The following is a 12,684-nucleotide window of genomic DNA, read 5'->3' on the forward strand; positions in this document are numbered from 1 at the left end:
TGTGTCCATACAAAATCATTTCCGTTTCCTCTGTTTTCTAGTGACGCCCAACATTTGTACTTGTAGGCTTACAACTTTGTTCAACAAGTTTATAGTTGTAAATCTAGAGTTAAGTTTAGAGTTTCGATTTTTACCATGGAGCAAATCTTCGTAGCAAAGACTAGAATATGTCTCTGTTTATTGTTTTTGTATTCCTTACTAGTAGACTTGTTACTTATCATGGCAGGTTAGACTTTGACTTTATTTATTTGACTTACTTGACTTGATTGAGTGAAAGATTGGAACCAACATCAGTACATGCATGTAGAATCGAGATCTAAATCTAGATTGTTCTAGAATAAAAATTAGGCACTAAACTAGAGCTAGAGCTAGAATATTTATATCTAAAATACTTTTAAGAATGTATGTAGGTATATAGTATAACTGATGTTTATTTGGCAAGACAAAAAAGACTCTTTTTAAGAAGGATCTTAATCCACAATATTCGGAGTCAAGAACGAGTTTCACACAACTTTTATTAGTAACGCGCCCTCCACCCCTACCCAAATACATACACCTATAACAATTGGTACCCCTGAGCCAAGCGATGAGTCTATTGTTTTCGGTCAAAAGTTTCGTGAAATCAAAGTTTTGTTAGGTAGTTTTACTGTTACTGTATAACATAATGTGTGCTAAATGGGAGTTGCGATAGCAATTTGTTCGTTTACTGACATTAGTTCCAGGGGAAAATGTGGCACAATCCATGGAGCAAAGGGAGGTCACTGAGGAACACATGAGGAGATCAAATGACTAATATATGAGAGCACCTCATCATTAATGTAACACTGGTGACAAAGTGTGGCCAGCTTGTTATTGATGTAGGCCTACATAGTAGGCCTAAATAAGAGATGATCATTTACCAGTTGATTCGAGCGTCTACTTTCTAGCTAACATCAACAGAGAACACAGTACAGATACATTTGGGGGCTATTGTGGTGGATCATATAAAACGTACAGCAACCTCATATATTCCAATTGTATTTATTTATTTTTAGCTCGATGTACATCTTTTACAGTCCTCATCGTGGTGCCATTGCAGAAACATAGAGAGGCAAATAAAAAAAAAAGAAAAACATAAACATACTTTTAAAAAAAGCAACAACAAAGCTTATATTAAGCGTTCGTGTATCAATTATTTTGGATCAGTCATGTAATTAAATTTGTAATAGATCTAGATTAACAATAAAAAAGCATTAATAAAAATTTAAAAAAAAAAAAAGGGGGGGGGGGAAGACCTGAATGCGATCTTATGGTTCAAGCCTTCTCAGGCTTCTCAAGCCAACACGGTAACACAGTAACAACTCTGTTAGTGGAAAGCCTATGAACATGAAAGATTGAACAGTTACATATTGTCTCTTTAGTTTCGTCCTATGTTACGACATGGCCTAAATTGTGCCGATGTGCCCAAAGTGAAATCAAATCGTCCTATGTTTCATGTTGTGTTTAGTAAGACTCAGACGATGATGTGTAATTCAGCGTATACCACCACTTCAGTCAATTACAAATTCTTTCCCTTGTTTAAGATACCAAACACAAAAATCAATTACCAATAATTAATTAACTAATTGGTTTGTTGTTGTTGTTTTTTTATTCATATGTATTGTCAGGTAAAAGAGATTATTGTATCGTACACCTATTCTCGGATTAAGTTGAAATTTTGCAAAACTTTTTCGTGTACTTGGTAAAACAAGAATTAAAAAAAAAAAAATAAATAACAAATTATTTAATTATTTATTGGTAATATTTTTTTTGGATCGAACAAGGGAAACAAATAGTACATTATAGAAGTGATGGTATAATTTATTACCCTTGAGGAGGCTTGTGCCCAGAGTGAAAACGTGTTGTTTTTTTTATACATTTAAAAAAGCGATCACGTAACACTGACGGAGATAGGCCTACCCCTCTCTTTCCCACCCCTTTTTTTTCATAACTGGTCCAGACAAGTGATAGGATCATAGCTCACCGAGAAAGCTAAAAACATCAAATAGTGCTAAGCAAAAACTATTGGTAAAAATAATTCTAATCGCACAGATTTATTATTGTTAATTTTGATTTATTACAAATTGTATCCCATGACTGATTCAAACTAATGATACAATTACACTGAATATACATTTGCTTTTTTTTTTTACAGTATTTTAAAATGTTTTTTTTTTTTCAATTGCTATTTTTAATGTGTTAAAATAATAGTGATCTGTTAACAAGACAAAATCTAGTTAGCGGTAGATTGATCGCACTGCTATACTTATACATATATTACCATTTATCTCTAGATGAGAAAGGAACTGGAAAGCCAAACAACTGCACAGGTAATTGGCCTAATTATGGATGGGTTAATGAATGGATGGGTTGTTAAGAGGAATGGTTGACCCCAGGACCAGCTTTAGGCATTGGCAAACTAAGCAGCTGTTTAGACAACAGATAGGCAAGAGAGGACAATAGATAGATAGAAGAATGAATATGAATTAATAAATACGTTAACAAAATTAGAAACAGATATAGATATAGATAGATAGGAACAGATATAGATAGATAGATAGATAGATAGATAGATAGATAGATAGATAGATAGATAGATAGATAGGAACAGATATAGATTGATAGATAGATAGATAGATAGATAGATAGATAGATAGATAGATAGATAGATAGATAGATAGATAGATAGATAGGAACAGATATAGATTGATAGATAGATAGATAGATAGATAGATAGATAGATAGATAGATAGATAGATAGATAGATAGATAGATTAGATAGATAGATAGATTAGATAGATAGATACATAGATAGATAGATAGATAGATTTAATGACATACTTTTCAAACATCTTTAGATGTCCTAGATGCATATCTTTCAATAGAAGGCCAGAAGATTGACCTAAATAGTACTCTATGTTTAGTGACTTTGAAAGAGAACTTTAAGAGTCAATACTCAGCCTCCTTCTGTATACCCCGTATCTACGTAGAGCACACTATGAGAGCATACATCAATGAAGAGCAAATAAATAGCGTGACCATCAGTAAGTTTGTTTCGTCCATTGTGGAAATAGTTAAACTTTTTAATGTTTTTTTAGCATTGCAAGTATTGTGTTCGCCACATTGATCTAGTGTGTTTCTGTAATACGTATCTTTCGTCAGTTCATCTATAATTAAAGTTTAATGAAGCCTTGTGCCTTGTTTAATTGTTTTAGGTTACTCCCCAAGTGTTACTTTAATTCTAAGTACACGTCCCTTGTTATTGCCTATCACATTCTTATCGTCCAAACAGGCAAGTTGACTACTTCTCAGAAATGGTGTATGACTTGATGGATAAGACGTCTGCGCGTAGTGACGTGGTATAAGAATAGGAAGGCAGATGCGTAGTGAGAGGGGGGCAAGGGTGGCACGATACCCCTTAAGGGCAACGCAATACGCAGAAGCGGCAAAAGAAAAAGATAATTATTGTAGACATTTTACTTACGTAATCCATTTTAATGTTATTTGTACTTCAAGTACTTTTTATTAACAAGCCTATATTTCTATGTGAGGTTTATGGAAAATAAAGGGGGGAGGCCGCCAATCAAGTTTTTTGCCCCGGGCGCACATTTTGTTTACTACGCCTCTGTAGGAAGGATAAAATAACAAAGATGAGACCGGAATCGAAACAATGCATAGTCAATACACTATAGCCCAAACGTTTACGACTTGTGGGACTTGTACATTTCCGACCCAAATGTCACTGGTGACACATCACAAAATACAATCATAATAGAGATCAATGCAACAGATCCACTGCTAGGAAGTCCCGTTTGATTACCTACATATTAGGGAGGTGGGGACGATCAGTTGTTCTTGAGCCAGTCGTGAGTTGTCCATAACAGATGACTTTTTGGGGTACGTTTGTCCTCCTTCCGGCGGACATGACCAAGCAGTTAGGTGCAAGATAATCCTTTCAACGCTTGTTAATTGTGTGATCGATAGTTACGTTACCATCGTTTGTTATTTGTTATTTATTATTGTTATTATTATTATTATTATGTTAGAAAGGAACGAGCATTCTTTATCTGGCGCTGCCAGGGTCGAGTTTCGTAGTCCCTTTAACAGTTTCCATCGAGGAATTCTCTGGTGATGTGGCAGGTCTGCAGCAGTACCGCTCTCTGACAGGCAACGAGAATGTTCCTAGGAATGCCAAGGGCCTTGAAGATATCTGTGAGGTCGGTTGTTATTATCATCTCGGTTGAAATAACAATGGGGTATATTGTTGTTTTAGATAACTTCCATACACGCTTAATCTCCAAGCCTAGGTTTCCATTAATATTATTATTAATATTATTATTACCACTTACATTATTATTACCATACTTTTGTTATCTCGAGTATTTGGTCATGTGTATATATTGTTATTGTTTGTAACTTTGACTACCTTTATAGCACTAGTGCTTTGTGGCAAAACAAAATAAAATTGTTAAATTGCTCAATTGCCAGCGCAGGCGTCATTGTCTGAGGATTGTAAAGATGCTGGAAAGATCCGTTCGAGGTAGTCCATGACTCACGGCCGTACAGTAGCGTGTTGTTATGGAGCGTGTGTATCTGTGTGTGTGTGTGTGTTTCTATGGTGACGGTGAGAAAAGATTTTGCGATTTGTGGTGGCTATGTAGTGTGAATGATGCAAGATAAGCGGCATTGTCGTCAGTTGACTTAGATAGAACAGACGACTCCAGATTGCCAGAGTGAAAAGACGTGTTTTTGTAGTGAGTTAGATTTGGTTCAGTGAACGATTATATATTATGACTAAAGTCTACTACAATTATTTCATTTCATCTCAAGTTAAAAATTGGTCTATATTGTAATAAACATTATATACAATATGTTTACAAAGACGTTATTGAAGTTATTGTAAAGTTTTACAAGTTAAAATATAATACACCTGCAGCGGTTAAGTTGTCTACCAGCAGTTTGGTGCTACACGCCAATTACCGTCCACAATGCGTGTTTAAAACTTTGTTGTAGACCTTCATTTTGGTCATTGTAGTGAGCTTCTTTCTACCATTCAGAATGGTCTCACTATATGCAGGTGAGTGTTGTTACATGGACATCGAGGCAGACAACTGGACCAATGCGCTACTCGTCATGCAGTATTCTGAGGACAACGGATGTCTAAGAAGTGGGACATTGAACTGCAGTCTCACAAGTTGGTAGATATTTACATTTTCATCTTTAACAAAAATAATTTACACAGGCATTCAATATACTTGGACTTGCCGTAATTTTTTTAAAAACGCTTTAGTATAGCGAATCTTTCATGTTATAAGCTCTCTTCAGGGCGCTCAGCTGTCAAAGCTGAGCTGGTGTCGGCATTCACACTCGAGCCTCATGTGTAGGTAGCCAAGCGGAATTTCGTCACTGCGTGTGATAAATGAAAGTTTTTCTAAGGTTTATCCCCTTCCCCCCCCCCCAACAAATATATGTATTTCATTTCTTTTTTAACTTAACATCTTAACATGATATTTCATGTCTTTAGCTTTCCTTTTCACTGAAGATGTTATACCACCTAAATATTTGTACTAAGCATTTATTAAAAATCTAGCTTAAAACAATAATGATTGATTTTGTGAAGCTTATCTTCCATGCTTCTACAGACTGTTCAATGCACTTTTGGTCCGTTCTCTGAGATAAAATAATCTAATTTCACTGGGGCTTAACGGGTGCAAATTGTCTTTTAAAATAGTATTTTTCGTGAAAAAGTTCTTCAAGAGATGGTAGCTATGATGGAGGGATATATGATCCTTTTTTAATTAGTATGATACAATTGGGATGTACATATAAGCGAGAGATTTTCCGTCCTGCCTTCAGGAGCTCATCAAACTTAACTCCAGCCAAAATGTTGAATAAAATCCTGATCTACAATCGGGATTAAAGCTCGATCTTTTTCTCTGGTAATCAAACTGTTAACGCTGCTCATCAGACCTCCCACAAATATCCCGTCTCGTACTAAATGTGCAGCGCATTATAAGCTAGAGATTTTTTATTTTTTTTAAACGCTTTTATCAACTCTGTCTGTCCGTCTGGTAAAATGTTTGAACATGTTTTTTCCCATTTCCCATTCTCGGATCAAGTTAAAACTAATTATTTATTAAATCTGTCAAGACATAATTCTATCAAAAAATTAACCAATTAGTTACTTAATTGTTGGTGATTTTTTGTTTTGTTTAATATGAAAACAAGCGGGAAAATGCTACTTAAAGAGAGATGTGGATATATGTATAGATTTAATCCCTTTATTACGTTTTGACACGTGATAGCATCGAGTTGAAGTTTTGCATAATTATTCATATTCAAAGATAATACAAGAATCAATCCAAAAATTAACTAATTAGTTAATCATTTAGTACTAATTAAATTGTTATGTTGATATAGCAGAACGCGAGGTAAACCCTGTAATTTTCAGATAAATGGTAGTAATTAGCGGTTCTTTCCTTTAAATAAGCTTTGTTTTTAAAAAGTATACTTTTTTCTAGTGCTTGTTTTTTACTGTGAGTTGAGTCGACTTGAAGCGGGAAAAAGTCCAATATTTTGTTGCTACTTTGTAGCATACAATTCTAAAAGCTCACCGGACCAGAGAGACTTTGATATATGATCTAATTTCATTTGGGGAGGAGATTTTCCGCGCTGCCTTTAGGCGCTCAGTAGACACAACTCTACTCGAGTCAGGTGTTGAACCTCGAGCAGGTAAGTATTCCAGCCAAACTCGTGCGTACTTAGCCTCTCGGCCACACATCCCACTGTCCGGAGGGAGATACTAATCAAATCCCTTCTCTCCTTCTCCTGTTCCCTTCTAACTCTCCCCCCCCCCTCCTAATTGTTCTGTTGCTCCTGAGTCTGTTTATATCTTAATATCGCATTTTAAATTCTACATTGTTTGTCTGCTTCCTAGGTGGCGATCACTTTAATCCAGCTTTTGGGCGAGCTCATTCCATGTTAAAGCTTAGTCCGAAGCTGACACATGCTTTTGTTTTATGGCCTATAATTTGTGTACTATGTAAGACACACTGTTTACTCTAGTATTTAATGTTATACCACAATTATACTGACATTTGCACCTAATGTACTAAACAGAAAATAAATTATTAAAAAATTCGATATTTGTTGCGCTCCATTTATACCAGTTCCTGTGAATACAGACATTGTACATCTATGCCAGGCTAGAGAGATTAAAGAGATGTTTATTTGAATAGTGCTGCGGACGACTCTATTTATAGATTATGAAATTTAAAGGAAGACAACTCAATCAATTAAACACGTTCCATAACTGTTTACTCAGATTACGGACATGATCGATTTGTACAAGTCTCGGCGTGTTCTGTTTTTAGCCGTAAGTAACTATGTCACATCTTTAATAGAGTCAGGGATTAGAGATGACATTTTTTGTGTGTATAATAAATAATAAAAATAATGGAAAAAATAAAATAAATGAATGGACGGGCCTGCCATAGACTGAGACTCTATCAAGGCAACAAGACAGAAAAATGGAGAAGGACGGTCAACTGATCCCGTGTGGCGTCCCAACAGTCCAACAGACTAAGAGAATATCAGTCGCATTAATTTTGCGACCACTCAGGCCATCGATCCTGAAAGTGTGAAATTTATTGATTTTTTATTACCATTACATAATATGAACCGATGTAAAAAGTCAATTACGCTGTATTAGAAGATCACTGTTGCTAACTATATTATTATAAACAAGGTTACAAAGACTGTTTGTGTGGAGACAGAAAAACCAAAATCGGCCCCCGAAGTGGTCCACCCAGGCTGGTAAAAAGGCAGGTTTAAATATTTTCAGAAAGAACATCAGAATGAATTCTATCAAAGAAAAATGACAGAGAAGAATGGAGAAAGAAGGATGACAGATCTTGTGTGGTGCCCTAGCGGTCCACAGACCAAAAGACAGGTGAAAGTGGATATGAAGTAAGATGTGAATCTGGCCTAACTAATGTCTTATAATGAATGTATAATTGCTCTAATCTCTTATTCCTCAAGAAAAAAAATATTTCCGTAAAAAAAAAAAAATCCTTTAGTTTTGTGTTTTATGCTTATGTAGTTATGATGCAGTTCACGCAATAATGTGAAAAACTATTTATTAATTGTTGTTTTAAATTATGTCCAACTTATATTTTGTCTTTAAAAAAGTAAACATTTTTTTTGTAAATGTAGTAGATAGTATAACAGAACTTACCTAACTTAGCAATACAAATGTAAAAGAAAATAATATTTTTTATGACAAAAATCTAAAACCGTTTGCATAAATGTGTTAAAGATATGGTAAATGGTCATCTTCCCTACTAAGGAGCCTCCCTTTATGTTACTATTAATAGTGAGTAGTTGTAAAAGTGGTGTAAAAAAAAAACTGCTTGCATTTAGTGATTTAAAAAATTAGATTGTTCGCTTTCAAAAAAAAAAAAAGTAGCCGTTGCATAAAAACTTTGAATGGTCTACAATATTATGATGTCGGATTTTCACGATTTTTTCTAGTTTACGAGATCTAAAACGGGACAGACGGACAGACATTCCACACAAAACTAATAGCGTCTTTTCCCCTTTCGGGGGCCGCTAAAAATGCTTTATAATTGCGGCGAAAGAGTTTAGAAATGTGATTTACAGGATCAAAGTGCACAAAAATTATCATGTACCTTCAAAAGACATTGCTTATCTACACTATTTATAGTCTGTACACTAAATAACGCCAAAAGTTATACACCACAAACGCACATTTACCACAATGTTGCAATGGGATGAAAACTATGGAGCTTCAAATATCCATTAATAAATTCATTCATTATAGCGTGTGTATGCAGGAGTGTGTGTGTGTGTGTGTGTTTGTCAGTGCCTGCGTAAAAATGTTACCAAAAAAAAAAATAAAAACTACTAGGGAAAAAGGACAGGGGTCACTTAGCTGGTCATCGGATCCCATATCCATCAAAATCCAATAATGAAATCACTTGAAACGCTGCTCGGCCAACTCCTCGTATAATTGAAGTCTCATTCGGAGTCGTAAACGTTTTACATGCTTGAAGAGGCGGACGAGCCGTAAAGAAAGAGGCCGCAAAATACACACACACTAACACACACACACTGACACACATAGAAATCCCTCCCGCCCCCACCTTCCCACACACATGCATGGCTTGTAGAGAAACCCGTCTATCGGCATATTGAAGTAGAAAAGAAGAAAAAAAAGGTCATTTCCTCTGTCTCGTGCTGGACAATATGCCCTCATCCACAGCAGGGGCCGTTAACTGCTTTGGGAAGACAAGCGCGAGTAATCGCCCACGAATATTGGAACTTTTGTGGTCAACATATTTTCTCCAATCGGATGAATGATGTGGCCTTCTCCAACTGCGAGAGAGGTGAGAGAGAAAGGGGAGGGAGGGGGGGCTAGAAAGCTTAAGATGACCCATGTTTTATTTGCAATAAAATGTGTTGGAGCCTGAGATCTACTAGAATCTTTACATATATGATTGTACCAAAGAATAAAATTAAAACATTCAGTCATAATAGACCCTGGATGACCAAAGAAATAAAGGTAGCGATTCTATACAAGAAAAGAATGTTCAAGAGCAGTTCTTTTGAATTCATCTCAGCCAAAAAAAAAAACCTTAAAAAAAAATTATTTGTAGGAAAAGAAAGATTAAAATTAAACATCGAAAGGTTATTGAAGAAAATTAACTCTAAAGCTTGTTGGAGTGGCTTGAAACAAATTACTGGCTACCTACCTAAGCGCGAACAAATGTGTGTTGCTGACAATAACTAATTTGTCCATGAATTAAATGATTTCTACAGCCGATTTGACTGCCACAACTTTGAGAAAGACCACCATGATTTATTGGCATCATTTGAAAACAGCAATCCAAACCAATCTTAAGAACTGTTTAATAAACAAGAAGTGACTAAAATGTTTAAACAAATAAATATAGACGACGATATAGGAAGCAATACAGGACCCGACAGATTAAGTAGAATACTTATAAAGCTATGTGCGGAACATCTGGCTTACTTTTGTGCTATATTCATCTCTCTCTCTCTCTCTCTCTCTGCGCGAGTCTGTGTGTGTGTGAAGGTGAGTGAGGTCAGGCAGCGGAGTCGGAGCTAGTCCAGTAAATTATCTGGCATTTCACACGTTCAGTAATTTAGTAAAAACATTTGTTGACACTGTAAGCAACATCCACACACTTGATGGAACATTAACATCCATCCATCCCAGTGGCGCTACAGCCCATAGAAGGCCTTGGCCTGCTCTAGCACATCTCTCCATTCTGATCTATCCTGGACTTTACGTCTCCATGTCCGGACTTTTAGCTGTTGAAGATCTGTCTCTACGTCCTAAAGCCACAGTGCTCGCGGTCTGCCTTTCGGGCGTCTGCCTTTTGGTTTCTGCCGGTGAACAATCTTTGCTCTTCTGTTCTCTGGCATTCTTCAGAGGTGACCTGCCAAACGTCATCTGTTCCCCTTTCCGTGACTATGAACGGATATATTTATTGGTTGGTGCGAATCCCCCAATATGGAATATGAATAGGCAAAACTAAAAGAACATAATTGAAAATAAAATGATAATACTGATATGCCTCTGCAAAGTCTTTGAAAATTATCAAGATAATGTTCAGTAGATGTTTGTTTTTCAATATTTAATATCCGCTAAACATTATTTAACGAATTAAATGTACATATGTGAAAATAAAGAATATTATAAACTCTTAAATTAGTAGATCTAGATTATAGTCTTATTTCAGGTGGAGATTTTGACGACAAAACAATATCAAGGAAGCTTAAAATAAACGAAATTTGTTGCCAACTAAAGAAAAAAAGGAATTGAGCTATATGGTTTTCCAATAAGCTTGAAGACATAGAGTAAAAATCTTCCATATTGGTTATTGGTCATTGGTTAACATGCGTGACTAAATGCATGACACGCAGGACGTAATCATCTTCTTTTTTGAAGTAACGTCTGTATTATATAAGATAAGAAGATAAGATATTGAAATTAGTTTGTGCTACAAACAGAAGAGGTTCGAACATTGGATCCTGCAGTGCTAAAATGTGCACAAAATATCTTTAAAAAAGACCTAGCTTATCAGCACTTCTTGTATTTTGTACACTAGATGTTATTTTTTCCCAGGGGCAGAGCTGCAATCTGTTCCCAGGAGGATCTTCGGAAAGCCTTAGAGGCATTAAGGAATAAATATGATCTCAATGAAGTGTCTAGACTTTATGGTATTTCTAAGCCAACACTGAAAAGACATTTAGATCGAAAAAAAAACAAGCTAGCAAATGTTAACAAAGTACAAAGAGGTAAAACGAGAGTTCTCCCAGCTGAGCTTGAGAATAAACTTGTTAGTCACATCAATCAGCTGGAAGGAATGCTGTTCAGCCTGACCAGAAATGATATAAGATGTCTTGCATACCAAATAGCAGCAATAAATGACTTGTCTCATAGATTTAATGAAACAGAAAGAATGACAGGAAAAGACTGGTTTGGAGAATTCAAGAAACGTCACAATCTGAGCTTGCGACAACCTGAAGCAACATCTCTTGCACGTAGTACCGGTTTTAACAAGATAGCAGTTAACAGATTTTTTGACAAACTGGAAAGTATTATTACAGAAAATAAATTAGAAGCTCTTAGGATCTTCAATACTGATGAAACAGCGCTCTCAACTGTCCAGAAAAAAAACAGCAAAAAGTGGTGAGCTTGACAGGAAGGCATCAGGTGGGGAAGATGACCAGTGCAGAAATAGGTCTTACCACCACAGCAATATGCAGAAAATGCTATTCCACCTATGCTTGTCTACAAGCGAAAACGGATGAAGGGTGAACTTTTAGATGGTACCCCTCCTGGAACAATCGCTGTATGCAACGAAAGTGGCTGGATGACTGCAGATAGCTTTTCAGAATGGATGGATCATTTTATAAACAGTGTAAAACCATCAAAAGAAAAGCCTGTTCTTCTTATCTTGGATGGACATACCTCTCATATAAAAAATTTGCAAGCCATCACTGCTGCAAGTAACTCTTGTGTTATTATGCTCAGCTTGCCCCCTCATACTACACATAAGAATCAACCTTTGGATGTCTCGTTTTTTAAGTCCCTGCAAAGCTGTTATGTACAAGAGTCAGAGAAGTGGCTTTTTAATCATCCAGGTAGAGGAATTACTGTATTTAAGGTGGCAAATCATCTTAGGGCGAGCATACCCAAGAGCAGCTTTTGTCGCAAATTTTTGTAATGGTTTTTGAAATGTGCCATATGACCATGCAACCGACATATATTCACTGAAAGTGATTTTGAAACCTCAATTTCTTATTCCTGTAGAACCCACTCCTTCAACCTTAAATTCCCAAAATAATCAGTTGTTAGTGCAACTTAATCACAGGGAATTGCAGCCATCATCAGACACCTCAACAATGTTTGCAACACCTCCACTCATATCATCAAATGAACCACATTTCGTTGCAACTGCTCAAAGTTTCATAAATTCAAATTATTCTCACTTAGAAATGTCTTTGTCTGCGTACAATGCTGCCACAACAGAGCCTAATGGCAGGTGCTTTTTTAGAAGCATTAAATGAACATCTCCAGCTAACTGACAGAGATTCAAGTGGAGTTGTAGGTAG

The 12,684-nt window shown here is 36.0% G+C and overlaps 1 protein-coding gene across 4 annotated transcripts; it reads left to right on the top strand.

Moving 5' to 3' along the window:
• Nucleotides 1-38: 38 nt before the first annotated feature.
• On the top strand, nucleotides 39-7,159 carry LOC129922691 (uncharacterized). 4 transcript variants are annotated; one of them, XM_056009516.1, is made up of 5 exons: nucleotides 39-226; nucleotides 2,313-2,348; nucleotides 2,877-3,062; nucleotides 5,076-5,216; nucleotides 6,956-7,159. In XM_056009516.1, the coding sequence occupies exons 1-4, from the start codon at nucleotides 136-138 to the stop codon at nucleotides 5,180-5,182; spliced, it is 420 nt and encodes a 139-aa protein (XP_055865491.1). In that variant the 5' UTR covers nucleotides 39-135; the 3' UTR covers nucleotides 5,183-5,216; nucleotides 6,956-7,159. The 4 variants fall into 4 exon arrangements, with proteins under 4 accessions (XP_055865491.1, XP_055865489.1, XP_055865488.1 ...); XM_056009514.1 differs by having other exon boundaries at nucleotides 5,076-5,212; XM_056009513.1 differs by having other exon boundaries at nucleotides 5,096-5,216.
• The last annotated feature ends 5,525 nt before the right edge of the window (nucleotides 7,160-12,684 follow it).

This window comes from Biomphalaria glabrata, chromosome 14, assembly GCF_947242115.1.
Source record: "Biomphalaria glabrata chromosome 14, xgBioGlab47.1, whole genome shotgun sequence".
Classification (NCBI taxonomy): domain Eukaryota; kingdom Metazoa; phylum Mollusca; class Gastropoda; family Planorbidae; genus Biomphalaria; species Biomphalaria glabrata.